Genomic DNA, 15,421 nt, shown 5'->3' on the forward strand with positions numbered 1-15,421 from the left:
ATGTGCCAGATGCAGGATTTGGCTGGGAGGTTTACCTAAGTGTCTCTGGCCAGCAGTCCTGCAGCAACCCCAAAGCAGGCTGGACTCCCTGCTTGCTGCAGCCCCAAACTGCTTAAAACTGCAGGCTGTTCCCTCTATGTGGCTTTCAGCTCCAGGCGGTGGGAGAGGCTTGTGCTGCCCCTGTCCCAAGGTCAATCTCTCAGCTCCTATTGACTGGTTGTTTCTGGCCAATAGGAGCTAAGAGATTGGCTGGGGTCAGTTCCTATTGGCTGGTTGTTTCTAGCCAAAAGGAACTGAGGATTGGGTTGGGGATGGAGAGATCACATGAAGCCTCTCCTTCCCTCCAGAGCAGAGAGCCACATGGAGCAACCCTCCACTTAAAACAGTGGCTGCTATGTGCCTGAAGGTCCCAGTAGGGTGATCTGCAGGCCGGATCCAGTTCCTTGGTGGGCCAGATTCGACTCACAAGATATATGTTGCCCATCCTTGCACAAGACTATGGATGGTGTGGCATTCCAACCTGGGACGTGCCTCTACCTCATGGCACAGAAGCTCCTTGGTTAACCCAGTGTGAGCTTCAATGCTCTGAATCAGTTCAGGAAGTCCTACTGGGGAGTAGGAAACCCTCCACTTGAATCACTTACCTGGCCAAGTGGAAGTTCACAATTTGGTCTATGCAGAAGGATACTCCTGTACCAGAAACCCTGAGCCTGTTTATTTTGGAATACATGCTTGATTTGAAATGGCAGGGATTGACAATCTCTTCAATCTGTGTTTCTTTGGCCACCATCTCTACATTTCACCTAGTAGTGGAGGTGATATTGGTCTTTGGAAACCCGATGGTAGGCTGCTTCTTTAAGGGACTGGATACACTGTATCTTCAGGTGAGGCAGCCTCTCTCCACTTGGGACCTTAATTTAGTCCTCGCCAGGCTTACGGGCCCTCCCTTTGAGCCTATGGCAACATGTTCCTGTCTTGGAAGGTAGCCTGCCTTATGTCCATCACTTCAGCCAGAAGGGTCTCCAAACTCAAGGTGCTGTCATCTAATCCCCCTTACGGGTTTTTTTTTTTTATGACGACAAGGTAAATTCCATGTAAATCAGGACATTTTCCTTTCAGCATTCTTCCCCAGGCCACATGCAAGTAATAGTGAATGCATGCTTAATACCCTAAACATCAGGCATGCTTTAGTTTTTAACACTGAGTGCACAAAGCCCTTCCCACAGCTCTTCATTGCTGTCACAGAGAGAATGAAGGGGCATTCTATATCTTCCTACTGCATCTCATCCTGGATCACATCATGTAACAGGTCTTGCTATGACTTGGCCAAGGTTCTGACCCCGGCATTGAGGGCACAATCTACAAGAGCAAAAGCATCATGAATCATTTTCCTGGCACAAGTTCCCATTGACAACATATGCAGGCAGCTATAGGTCCTCTTATGCATACCTTCACTTCACATTATACAGTCTTGCAACAGTCTAGAGATTATGGAGCCTTTGGTAAAGCAGTACTGCAATCCGTGTCCAGATGAACTCCAAACTCTCCTCTGAGACACTGCTTGGGAGTTACGTAATTGGAATGGACTTGAGCATGCAGTTGAAAAAATTTACACCTATTTTTTGTAACTGTTGTTCTTTGAGATGTGTTCCAAATCCTACTGCCTCTCCTCTGTTATTTTGGCAAGAAAGAACTGAGCAGGTGGTGGGTTGTCAGGACCAATATACACTATCATGTGTATCACTCCAGGGGGCTCCACTCTTGACCCAACCGGTATGACTAGAGGATAATCTTCTGACAATCATGCATGCAACATATGTGGACCTAATTGGAAAGGACATGAGCAACACATCTCAAAGAACAGCAATTATGAGAGGTAGGTAACTATTTTTTTGAGCAATGAATTGCAGACACAAATATTAGAAAAAACCTATCTTCCTGGTTTACATCAACAGGTCAGAATGTTGGCCTTTTAAGTGCTTATATTAGTGTCCTTATTAATGTAGTTAATTGAAGTGCAGTTGTGTTACTTTGGATTTACACTAGCATAGCTAAAATTGGAATCTGACACTTTTGTATCACAATCTTAGTCATTGAAATATATTCTTTCCTACTTAATATGTTGCAAATCTACATAACTGAAGGCCATAATGTAATGAGAATAATTTTCAAACCTTTATAAAAGTTTAATAGTGTGTTTCTTTGTAAACATATTCTTTGTTTCCTATCTCTAGGCTGTAAGAAAACTTAATTCAATGCTTGATACCATGCCTCGAGAAACCAGAAAAAAAAATATTTCCACGAAGGAAATGTTGCTTGTCATGTAATTAATTTATGTTTACTATACTTTGACATAAATGTATTGTTTACATAACTGAAGAAATTTGTTTACACCTGACTGTTATTTGGGGCTATTTATAACTGTACAAGTATAAGCTCTATTCAAACCATGGTTGCCTTCCTTGCTTCATAGCACAAGGAGATTCCAATATAGTCCATGCAGGGAATTCATCTTCGGATGCTCCGATCTTACCTTCTCTCAGTCCACCTCACCTGATTGTCTTAAAATAAGTGGTTTTTGAAAATCACTTCTGAGGAATCTTTATAAGTGTACTTATTGGATGGTGATTGTTCATCCAGGGAAATGTGATGAAAGGTCTGCATAGCCAAAAGAGAAATTGACAGGCTGACAGGTCAGAAACAAAAGTGGAACTGTGGCAGAGGAAGAAGTTTGGATTGAAAATACACATTTTCTATACAGTCCAGATTCTTAATTGGAGCAGCAAGTAATATCATGTGTGGAGTGAGAAATGAGAGACATAGAGAGTTCATTTGTATGATTCTGGAACAAAATAGATGCCTCTGTTGGTGTTTCAGGTGCATTAAGGGTGCTCACTGAACATTTGGCCTGTAAATTCCTACATTTTAAAATTACTAATTTGTTTGGAACTGAAAGCACTGCTGTTTCATAGGTGATATATTGCCCCCTTGGAGTCAATAGGAGGACTACCAATAAGTTCAGTGGGACAAGGATTTCACTCCATATTTTAAAGGTTATAGTCACTGATACCAATACAAGCTTTTCTTATATAGTTTTATATTACTATTTTATTTGGGTAGAACGGAATCATCTATATCATGTTTAATTCACAGGAATGACATGGGAAAAAGAATTTTAGATGCTGGAGGTAAGCAAAGAACCTCACTTAAGAGGTTCATTATTAAACTTTTGTTTTGATGTTATATGTTCATTAAAAAGCCTGGCAATAAGAAAAGGCAGATTAGTTGTATTCAGTCATCTGAAAAATGTGTTATTTACAGAATGGCAGTTAAAATTGGAACATATGCAGTATTTAGATTGAAATAGTGTGGACCTTTGAGGACTATTATCTGTCAGCTCAGGTTAGAGAAGGTTGAGGGTCAGTTTGTCTTGCAACAGCTTTTGGTGGACAATAAGGTGATATACAGCCACCTATGATCTTCTCACCTTCCAGATGTTTGAGTGCTGTTCTGAAGTACCTGAGGACATAGCCTGTAATACTTCTTTTTGAATAGTAGTTTCTCAGTGCATTATATGATGGCATACTATCTAATATCAATATGAGAACATCAAAATGTACTTTATGATCTTTTAAGTGGAAATAGTTTTGATTTTTTTATATCCGCCCTTCTATTCAACAATATTAGTTTGTTTCCTACATATAAACTTCTAAGAAGGGCATTCTATTCAATGATACTGTTCCCTTAAAATGTATTTTATAGACTATGACTTGCAAGTAGCCATTACTGAAGCTTTATGCAGAATGACATCAGAAAAACAAAGAGGAGAACTGGCACGCCAGTGGTTTTCTATGGAGTTTGTGACCAATGCATTTAAAGGAATTAAGGACTCTGAGTTTGAAACAGTAAGTTGTATAAAAACACTAAATATTTTCAGAGGGAGAAAATGTCACATTACTTAAAATTGCTCTACTTCTTAATAGGACTGCAGAAAATTTCTTAACCAAGTGAATGGAATGCTTGGAGACAAAAGGAGGTAATGAGTATTGCTAATTGTTTTCTGGTTTTGTCAGAAAAAAAATTAAAATGAATTCTGAACTATAACAACACTAGCAAATGAATAGAATGCTGCTATGTGCAAAAACTGCAAGGTGATATATATTCACAAAATATTGTGGCAGAGCTCTGACTCTTCCCATGAGTCGTGTGCTTCTGGCGGACAATATTCAGTCTTAGAGGCTTGCATGACCCTCCACTAAGCCTTTTTTTTTTTTTTTTTTTTTTTTTTTTTTTAAAGAGGCAAGGGTCACAGCCTGCTAAGCCATACTCAAAGGCTAATCTATAGCATGGGTGAAACCCATTTATAGTCCTTGTCTCCCTATCCAGGTACAGACTCTGTAGGGGCATAGAAAGGGTTGGGAGAACCTGAGCCTGCCCACTATTCTAGGTTACGGCCTAGGAATTTTAAGGCAACGGCAACAGATGGGGTTTGTTCTAGGGATGTTAGATATTGTGTAATTGAATAATTGTGCATGAAATCTTAGCAGTTACATGACTATTCGATAGTCCCTGGGGCGGGGCCAGCAGCTAGTGCGCTCCCGGGGAGCCCCTTACCATCCTGTGCTGCTGCCTCTATCAGAGGTAATAGTGTGGGGTAGAAGATAGGAGCTGGTCCATGAGGGGAGCCAGTTTAAAAACCAGCTTCCCATGTAGACTGGTTGCTTGCGGTGGGTCCAAGCTCCCTCTGGACAGAGGCTGCTCTGTGGGGGGTTTGAAAGAAGCAGCAGCACAGGGAGGAGGGCAGTGGCAGCGGGAGCGGGGGGACAGACTTTGAAGCCGACTCCCACCACACCATCTAGTGCAGGAGTTGTTAACCAGTGAGGTGCGCCTCCCCAGGGGAGGTGTGAAGGGGATATACAGGGGAGGTGTGAGGTGTCTCCCAGAAAATTTATCACAATTGCCTTCTCATTAGATAAAATTTTAAAGTTTAGATTCCTTCATAATTAATATTATGAATTAAAATTATAAACATTAATTTCTTATTAACTTCTAGAGATCGGCACACTACAATAGCAGTGCAAATCAATCAGGCCTATGTGATGACACTACAATAACAGTACGCGAGCATTGCTGACTTTCATCTTCAAATATTACATAAATGTGTTAGGAAAAGGTTCAAAGTAAAAAGCTCATATTATTCATTTAGGCATTGTAATGGGGTTCACTCACCCCAAAGCACCACCAGCTGTCAGACTTGGGAATTAGCTTGGATGGCTGCATCCAGCTGGTTCTCCAGGTCCCAGGGTTCAGGCAGGCTTTGGGGTTCGAGCCGGGCCTTCAGCTCAGGCCAGTCCTCTGAATCACCAGGCGCCAGTAGAGCCTTGGGTTCCTCTAGGTCAGAGGGTAGCCCAGCTTGGCCAAGCCTCAGTGGCCCAGCCAGGGAAGCCTTCACTGGCCTGAGAGAAGGCAACTGTGGGAGGCCCAGGCCAGGTCTCAGCCTTGTCAGCCAGGAGCTCTGGGCAGGCCTCTGTCTCCCTCAGAGGCTGGGCCCCAACTGAGCTCCCTGGTAGAGTTCTTATAGTCCTAGCCATGCCCGTTATCTTCCTGTCAGGTGAGGGGGTGGGGCTAGTCTGTACACAAAATGGCTCCCAGGGGGGTGTGAACATGAAATTCACTTTCAGGGGGAAGTGTGAAGGTAAAAAGGTTAAGAACCCCTGATCTAGTGCCTCCCCTTCTCCCCCTGCTGCTCCTGAAGGAGGCAGTAGGTGGGGGCAGGCAGTTCCATGGAGCCAGCACTCATCAGGAGCTGGCTTTTAAGCCTGTGTATATTAGCTCCAGCCTGTCCCCATCACCCTTTGCACTGCTGCCTCTCTATCTTGATTGGCCCCAAGTGTTGCTTGACTCCCTTGGCTCCAGAAGGCTCCTAATTAGCTCCAGATGTACCATCTGGCCTGATTGTCCAGATTGATTCTGGAAAGTCCTTGCTGGTTCCAGGTCAGCCCCTGCCAGTTTACCCAGGGAACAAAGACCTACATCATCTAGGGCTAACATATCTCCCTTTGAGTACTTTCCTGTAGCCATCTGGCCTGACCCTGTCATACAACCTCCCCTACCCGCGCAATACCATGGGTTTGGGCAGCTTGGGTTGTTGTGCAATGATATCGTGACAGACCATCTGCATTGCCATTATGGCTCCTGGCCTGGTATTGTATGGTGAATTGGAAGGGTTGCAGGGACAGAAACCATCTGGTCACTCTTGCGTTTTTCTCTTTGTTGCACTGCATCCACTGTAGGGATGCATGGTTGGTCATGAAGGTAAATCATTGGCCCAGTAGATAGTCCTAGAGTGCCTCCATAGCCCGCTTCATGGCAAGGCAGTCCCTCTCAACTACCACATATTTCTGCTTTCTTGGTAGGAGTTTTCTACTAAGGTAGAGATTTGGGTGTTTTTCATCTCCAACCATCTGCAGTGCCCATGAAAGCTCATAATACCATCTACATGTTTTGTTAATCTTTAAGGAGCTGCTAGACTATTTGTTGCTTTTTAAGTTTTTCCTGTTATAGACTATCTTGGCTACCCCTCTGAAGCATTTGCAATAGGGTAGCTCACAGGCCTGTCTCGGATACATCCATCTATAAGATGAAGTCTTTATTAAAGTCTGGAGCAATCAATACTGGATAGCTGCTGTAGATACGCAAATGCTTTCTCTGCTGTATTGGTCCACTTCATCATAACAGGACCTCAGGCTTTTAGCAGGTCTGTCAGGGGACTTGCTCTGGTGGCAAAATGGGGGATGTATCATCAATAGTACCACACTAACTCCAAGGATGCTCAGCCTTACTTTGGGTTGGGCCAATTTTGGATGGCCTCCAACTTGTTCATTTGGGATTTAACCATGCCCCTTCCAACTATATAGCCAAGGTATTTAGCTTTGGCCAGTGCTATAGCACACTTGGCTGGCCCAATACTGCCAGGGTATCCAATACTGCTTCCACCTTTTATAGGTGACTCTCCCAGTCAGGGGTATGGATAATCATACAGTCTAGTTACACTGCTGTTTAACTGGTATAGTGAGGTAGGAGCTTGTCCATGAGATATTAGAAAGTGAAAGGTGCCCCATGCAGTCTGAATGGAGAACAGTATATTGGAATAGACGCTCGGGCATAGAAAACACAGTTTTTTCTTTTGCATGCTTGGCTGGGGGGATCTGCCAATATCCCTTTGTTAAATAAAGGATGGTTAGAAAACAGGCATCGCCCAGGCAGCCAACCAGCTCGTCAATGAGGAGTGTGGGGTATGCATCAAATTTGGATACCTCATTCAGTCACCTAAAGTCATTACAGAACCTGGCTTTGGCACCAAAACAATTTGGGCTAAACTATTCACTGTGGGACTCCTTGATGACTTCAAACACCAACATCCTCTTTACTTCAGACTTAATTTCTTCTCTTTTGGACACTGGGACCCGATAGGGTCTGAGTCTTACCTTGACTCCAGGGTTTGTTGTAATGATACACCTCAGTCATTTGGCCTGGTTTAGTGGAGAAAATGTCCCAGTACTGGCTGATCATCTCAGCTACTGTATTTTTCTGGTGCAGCATCCGGTCAGGGGCTATTTTGACCTGGTTAGGTGAGATGCCTTCCTGGGTTGGGCCCTCTTGGATGACTATACATGCCTCTTGAGAGTGCTATGGCTTCAGGAGATTCATGTGGTAAATTTGCTCTTCTTGTTGGCGTCCAGGCTATCACACCTTGAAATTCACTTCCTCTATGGATTCAAGCACCAGATAGGGCCCTTGCTATTGGGTCAAAAGTTTGCTTTCTTCAATAAGTATTAACACCATCACCCAAGCCCCAGGCTGGAAATGCCAAACTTTGGCCTGGCAATTTAATGATCTTGCTGGGTCTCCTGTGCTTTCTCCAGATGTTCCTGTACATTTGGGGTGACCTAAGCTATTCGTTCCCTTATCTGTAGAACACGTTGTTCTTCTTTGAGTAGTGTCCCCGTGGGTGCTCCACTGTAAATGTCGGGCTCCTCCTGGTGCCACAGATCAGAGATTTTTAGTAGCTATAGTCAGCCAGATCACGTAAGTGCAGTTGGAGTCTCACGCTGTTCGCGCCTTCTGCCTGTTGCGCACAGTCCAGCTCCTGCCGGTTCCTCTAAACTGTCCTCGATTGGAGACGGTGCTCCTCAACTCTCCTACAACTCTCCTTGTTTGTGACTGTATTTCACCTGTAAATAGTTGAAAGTAGAGAGAGAGCTGCTAGCTTACAGTTAGATAGTTAGTATTCATTAGAATCATAAAAAAAAAAAAAGTGAAGCAGTGTGAGTCTCAACCACTTCCACAATGCCTGGATCCCCAAGTTTTCAAGAAATGTAGCCTTTACTGCAAAGCCATGCTGGCCTCGGATGGCCACGCGGCATATATTTGCTATCTGGGCGAGGCACATGTGCCACAAAAATGCACCCATTGTTCTAAGTTGATGGTGAGTACGTGAAGGGATAGGGATGTGTGCCTTATGATGATCCTTTTTGATAAGGTGCTTCAACCTCCTGAGATTACATCACAGCCGCAGTCTACAGTGCTGCAAAAATGCAGAACGTCATCCCCTGAGATGGGCTCAGCCCACAAGATAAGGTCATCTCCAACACGCTCTGCCTGCTGCTCTGCCAAGCAGAGTCAGTACAGGGGATAAACCGAGGTCGGCGTCGACACTACATATTCTGGCAGATCGGACTCCTATTCCAGCATTGGCACTATCAGCACCTCCTGCACCGACAGCCATGACACTTCCAGCGCCGACAGCTTCCTTGGCGCCTCAGGCGCCAACTCCCTCAGTGCTAACGGTAGGCGATAGCACCGGAATGGCACCAAAGAAAGCCACGGAAAAGTCAGGCGTGTGGTGAAGCCTGATTTCACCTTCTCTGACTTTTTTCCCCACCACTGTCTCCTTTACCCCCACCACAAACTTTTCCTATGCTGAGTACCCGACAATACCATCACAGGGTCCAGCCACACTCTCCTCAACGCTGCCCTGGTCTCCATATTGGGAACTGCACCTGGAAGATGCAAGATACTATGGGAGGCACCATTTTCTCTCTCTCTCTCTCTCTCTCTCTCTACCATCTTCCTCAAGAGTATGACCCTATTTCTACTATTCGCCTGCACGCTCACCACGCTCCCTGTACCATGCGTGTCATACTAGTGTTGTGTCTTCCAGCAGACCATCACATGTCAGTACACATTCCAACCGTTACTATTGGTACCACCATAGGCCTTACTACTCCTCACATCATTACCAGTCACATTCATACTGGTCTCCATGTTGCTGCCATTCACCCAGTTATCAGTGCCCTCCCACTGAACTACAGGAACAGCATCCGCCAGTCTTTCCACCACAGAGTCCTTCCATCCATGCCCAACAATCAGAAAGCTGCTCCTCCTCTGGTTCCAAAGTAGACGACCAACAACTGGACACTTCACCTACAGACCAGTCCTCATCCTCCCCGGATGAAGCGGTCTTTCCTGGAGATATTTCCACTCCGGATAACCTGAAGCAATTTCAGGAGCTGTTTAAACATGTTGCGGAAAACCAGGAGGTCCGGCTGGCGGAAGTGCAGACTAAGCAGTATTGATTATTGAAAAATTTACAACCTCAACATCGCTCCAAGATCACACTTCCTATTGACAAGGTGATCATGGAAGCCGCGGAGGAAATTTGGCAAGCTCCAGCCTCAGTACCGCCAACAAGTAAACTTGTGGACAAGAAATTCTTCGTGCCTTCGAAAAGACTGGAGTTCTTGTTCAGTCATCCACAGCTGAATTCCCTTGTTGTGGACCAAATTTTGTATGCAGCTTCCTCTTCTCCTAACTTAAAGCATGCTCAAGGCTTGGTTGTGTAAAGACAATTGGAAGCCCCAGGAGTGAGAGTGGCCACTGGGGGCAGTGAGCTCGCTGGGGAGAACTACATGCAGAGTGTCCACTGGGGTCAGCTGTACCACCAAGGGAATGGCCAGCAGGGCTGGGGATCTGCCATCTTGCCAGCCAGCCAGCACACAGTAAGTAGCCCGCCTACCCCAAACCCTTAACTTCCCCACCCTTGTCCACAATTCTGGAGGAAAGAACAGGCCCCTGGTCCATGGGAGGGCCCTGGGGGGGGGGGGTGGAGGACAGGCCCTGGGCAGGCTGGAGAGGTGGCTGCAAGGTGGTGGGGGGAGGAGGATTAGGCTTCAGGCAGGCTGTGGAGCTGGCCTGTGGGGGGGGGGGGAGAAACAGGCCCTTGGGTAGGTTGGGAGAGTGGCCGGGGGGGTCAGAGAACAGGCCCTGGGTGGGCTGTAGGGTATAATCTGAGGGGGAAGAGAAAATGCCCCTGGCCCCCAGCCTCCTGCACACATACACGCTGTGCACATACATGCCACACACACATCCCTGGTGCCCTGCCCTGAAGGAGCGTTCGGCACCGGGACCGGTGCGCGCTGCCTCCGAGCTGTCCCGGGAACGCTCTAACCACCCGCAGCGGAAAGAAAAGCCAGCGCCGCTCCAAGCCATGGCTCCGCTTCAAGCCCTGGCGCCGTAGAAAACTCCGGCGCCGCTTAAGGTGGCGCCGCCGCTCAAACCCTCGGCACCGCAGCACAAGAAACCCCATACACAGTTGGCACCGTCTGCGACTCTAAACCAGATCTCCACACTGGCATCGGCAGCAGACAGTGAGATACATCCTCATGAGCCTGCTACAGAACAGCCCCAGGAAGCATCTGACACTCAAAGCAGGCAGCAACATTCAAGCCTGCCTCCCACTGACTACTCACCTGGGAGATCCTTTGCAAGACATTCCCCTCCCAGATCCATGTCTCCAGTGTCTTTGCAAGATGCTCCCTTACCTGATGATGACCGACAGACGACATATTCTTCGCAACACTCTTCGCCAAGGAGGTCTCGCTCCTACTATCATAGGGCTGGACCACAACAAAGCCCATGGCACCCCTATTGGCCTTACCCACCCCCACCTTACCCACCGCAATGGGGGTCCTGGGATTAGTGGGACCCATACAGATGCCGGTCCTCAGTCCACTCCACACCATCCCGAAGGAGCCTGCCTCATCCACAGCCCCTACCTCCCGCAACACACACACAGGAGGAGGAACGAATTTCGGACAATGAATCGGATATTCAATCAATAAACATCACATATCCTGATGATCTAAGTGCCCAACAAGACGATGCAGTTATACCATCAGATACAGTAGCGATTGACGACCTCAAACAATTTCAAGAATTATTCAAGCGAATAGTGACAAGTCAGCATGTTTCCCTCCAAGAAGTACAAAAGAAACAACATCACTTGTTAAAGAACCTGCATCCTACATTGCATAGTAAGATTGCCCTGCCAATTGACGAGGCAATCATGGAAACTTCTGAGGATCTGTGGAAGACACCCGCATCCATCCAAACAACTAATAAGAAGATTGACAGAAAATACTTCGTTCCACCAAAAGACAATGATTTCCTGTTTCACATCCACAAGCAAACTCCTTAGTTGTTGAATCTACACAGCAAAGAGCAAAATTGCCTCAATACAAAAATGGCAATATGGACAAGGACCATAAAAAGCTAGACTTCTTTGGCAAGAAGATATACTCCTCTTCTACCCTACAACTAAGAATATCAAATTATTCTGCCCTCTTAGCGAATCGTGATTTTGATAATTATTCGAAGTTAGGAGAACTGATACCACATCTCCCTGAATCCAAAAGATCTATCTTGAAAGCAATAGTCCATGAAGGCCATACGATCGCTCGCACCGCTCTCCAAACGGCAATGGATGTCGCTGACACCGCAGCCAGAACTACAGCTACGGCGGTAGTCATGCGCAGAACTTCCTGGCTACAGTCATCTGGAGTTCCCCGAGAACTTCAGCCCAAAGTAGAAGACTTACCATTCGACAAGCAAAAATTATTTGCAGCTTCTACAGATGAAATGCTACACAACACTTCAAAAACCACACTTCGCACATTGGGCATGTACACACCGCCTTTCAAACGCAGACGGTACACCCCATATAACACATACAATTGCTACAGATATGGGCAATACAACCGACCACAGAGGCCCTATGAAGACACTAGGCCAAGACAACGACCTCAGAGGAGGCGCTCTAATCAGGGCCGCCCACCAACTGCTCAGTCCTCCAAGCAACGAATTTGATGTGGTCGAGGGTCTGCAATACCTCCCTCACGACCTAGCAACAATGCAACATGGCCATCTTTTTACCCACCGTTTATGTCCATTCCTTCCACAGTGGGAATCTATAACATCGGACCGCTGGGTTCTAGACATAATTTGAGTAGGCTACACCATCCCATTTATCGCTATCCCACCTATCCTTCCCCCTACCCCGTCCCTTTTCAGGGACCACTCTCACAAGACTCTACTAAAACAAGAGATCAATCGACTCCTTTCAATCGGAGCCATAGAAAGAGTACCAGCAGAGTTCCACGGGAAAGGATTTTACTCGAATTATTTCTTGATCGAGAAAAAAACAGGAGGCTGGAGGCCTATATTAGACCTCTGCAAGCTGAACAGGTTTCTCTGGAAACAACGTTTCAAGATGGTCACACTTACAACAATCGTTCCTGCGCTAGATCAAGGGGACTGGTTCGCAGCCCTCGACCTGCAAGATGCGTATTTCCATGTAACTATCCATCCTGCCCACAGACACTGTCTACATTTAACGCTCGGCCCAGAACATTTCCAATACAATGTTCTCCCCTTCGGCCTCTCATCAGCTCCAAGAGTATTTTCAAAGGTACTAGCAGTCGTCGCTGCGTACCTCAGACGGCAGAATGTCATCATATTCCCCTACCTAGACGACTGCCTTATAAAGGGCTCGACACGGGACGAAACTGCCTCCATGATAAGTACGACCACATCCCTCCTCAATCGTCTAGGTCTTCTAGTCAACGAAAACAAATCAACATTGCACCCCGTTCAAGATATAGAGTTTATTGGCGCATGCCTGGATTCAATCACAGCTTGGGCATACCTACCTCGACAACGTTTCATAACTATACAAGAAATCATAAGCGTGATGTTTACAACTCCTGCCACACAGTACTTACTTGTCTCCGACTAATGGGACACATGGCTTCCACCACCTACATAGTCCACCACGCTCGTCTACATTTTCGATGTTTCCAACTTTGGATAGCAATTGTTTACATTCCGTCATGACACTCCCTCAACAAGACTGTGACCATTCCACCAAACGTTCTTGCATCCTTACGATGGTGGACGGTACCGAACAACCTTCTGGCAGGGGTTCCATTCCAACAAATCAAACCCACTATACAGATTACCACGGATGCCTCCCTCCTTGGCTGGGGAGCACATATGAACGATCAAGGGGTTCAAGGAAGATGGTCCCCATCCGAGACACTACTACACATCAACCTCCTCGAACTACGGGCAGTAAGGAATGCCTGTGCACACTTTGCCTCCGGCATCACCAATCAGACAGTCCGCATCCTAATGGACAACATCTGCACAATGTTCTACATAAACAGACAGGGCGGAGCCCGCTCCTGCTCCCTCTGCATGAAAGCTATCCGCCTGTGGAACTCATGCATCCGCAACCATGTCACCCTGATAGCATCCTACCTGCCCGGGGTGAGCAACACCAGAGCGGATTCCCTCAGCCGCAACTTCACCTCGGACCACAAGTGGGAGTTACACACAGAGGTCACAAACTCAGTCTTCTACCGATGGAAATGACCATCTATAGACCTCTTTGCGTCTACCCAGAACGCCAAGTGCCCCCACTTCTGCTCACGTGCAGGACTTGGCAAACATTCCCTGGGGGATGCCTTTCTAATCAAATGGACAGCCCCCCTACACTATGCCTTCCCTCCCCATACCGCTCATCCCAAAAATCCTATGCAAGATCTGCAGGGACAGAGCCCTAGTCATCCTGATTGCTCCATCATGATCCCACCAAACTTGGTACCCATACCTGCACAGACTAGCGGTTCACCCTCTTTATCTACTACCACACCGTGTAGACCTGCTATCTCAGGACAATGGCACAATACTACACCCACAGCTCCATACCCTACACCTTCGAGCTTGGCTTCTCTCTGGTTCTCGGAGATAGAAAATCACTGTTCCCAGTAAGTGAAGGACATTCTCCTCCATAGTAGGAGACAATCAACTCGAAAAACTTACCTGCAAATATGGGCACGATTCTCCCACTGGTGCCAGCGAGCCAAAGAAGAACCCTGTGTCGCCCCACTAAATACCATCCTGGACTACATTCTAGACCTTAAAGTATCAGGACTGTCAATCTCTTCTTTAAAAGTCCAACTTTCTGCAATAGTAGCATTCCATGTCTCGGTAGACGGCTTCTCCGTATTTGCCCATCCTATCACTAAAAGATTCCTTAAAGGGCTCCACAATGTATACCCGCTCTATAAGGCCCCACCCCTCCTTATGGGACCTAAACCTTGTTCTCCACCACCTCACCAGACCTCCTTTCGAGCCACTGGATACAGTACCACTCCTGTTTCTCTTTATGAAAGTCTGCTTCCTATTAGCTGTCACGTTGATCAGGCGGGTGAGTGAACTCGGGACATTAATGGCAGAACCCTCCTACACAGTTTTCACGAAGGACAGGGTCATATTTAGACCTCACCCGAAATTCCTGCCAAAGGTCTGTACAGAATTCCATGTCAACGAACCGATCGTATTACCTACTTTTTTCCCAAAACCACATGCTTCACAGAAGGATGCCACCCTGCACATTCTGGACATTCGGAGGGCTCTGGCCTTCTTCCTGGAAAGAACAAAACCATTTCGTAAATCTGAAAGGCTTTTTATATCCATTGCTGAATGTTCCTAAGGAACACCTCTCTCATCTCAACGAATTTCAAAATGGATCTCGACATGCATAGTCAAGTGCCACACCCTAGGCAATAAGCCACTACAGGGCCCACCACAAGCGCATTTCAGTCGAGCCACGGCTGCTTCTACAGCCTTTTTGAACAATGTCCCCTTGAGAGACATTTATCGAGCATCAACGTGGTCTTCAGACCATACCTTTGCCAGACATTACGCTATCCTACCACAACTTAAAGATGACTCAGCAGTTGCTACAGGGGTGCTCTCTACCACCGCTAAACACTGACTCCAGCTCCCTCCAGCCATATGTTGAGTACTGCTTTGTAGTCACCTAGAGTGGAGCACCCACGGGGACACTACTCGAAGAAAAAAAGGGAGTTACCTCGTGCAGTAATGAGTGTTCTTCGAGATGTGTCTCCCCTTGGGTGCTCCACGACCCTCCCTTCCTTCCCTCTGCTCGGAGTCTAAATTACTCGGGCGGAGACGAGGAACTAAAAGGGAGGGGGTTGAGCCGCGCACTACAGAG

At 46.7% G+C, this 15,421-nt stretch overlaps 1 protein-coding gene across 2 annotated transcripts in view; it reads left to right on the forward strand.

Annotated features, from left to right (window-relative positions):
* SYCP2 (synaptonemal complex protein 2) overlaps positions 1-15,421 on the forward strand; it is a 137,174-nt gene that overhangs the window by 22,067 nt on the left and 99,686 nt on the right. For both annotated transcript variants that reach the window (XM_075901108.2, XM_075901109.2), the window contains exons 8-11: positions 2,235-2,323; positions 3,154-3,188; positions 3,763-3,905; positions 3,984-4,036. In XM_075901108.2, the coding sequence (XP_075757223.2) occupies positions 2,235-2,323; positions 3,154-3,188; positions 3,763-3,905; positions 3,984-4,036 (320 nt within the window). The remainder of the gene's footprint in view (positions 1-2,234; positions 2,324-3,153; positions 3,189-3,762; positions 3,906-3,983; positions 4,037-15,421) is intronic.

Source organism: Pelodiscus sinensis, chromosome 17 (genome assembly GCF_052426305.1).
Source record: "Pelodiscus sinensis isolate ZL-2025 chromosome 17, ASM5242630v1, whole genome shotgun sequence".
Taxonomy (NCBI): domain Eukaryota; kingdom Metazoa; phylum Chordata; order Testudines; family Trionychidae; genus Pelodiscus; species Pelodiscus sinensis.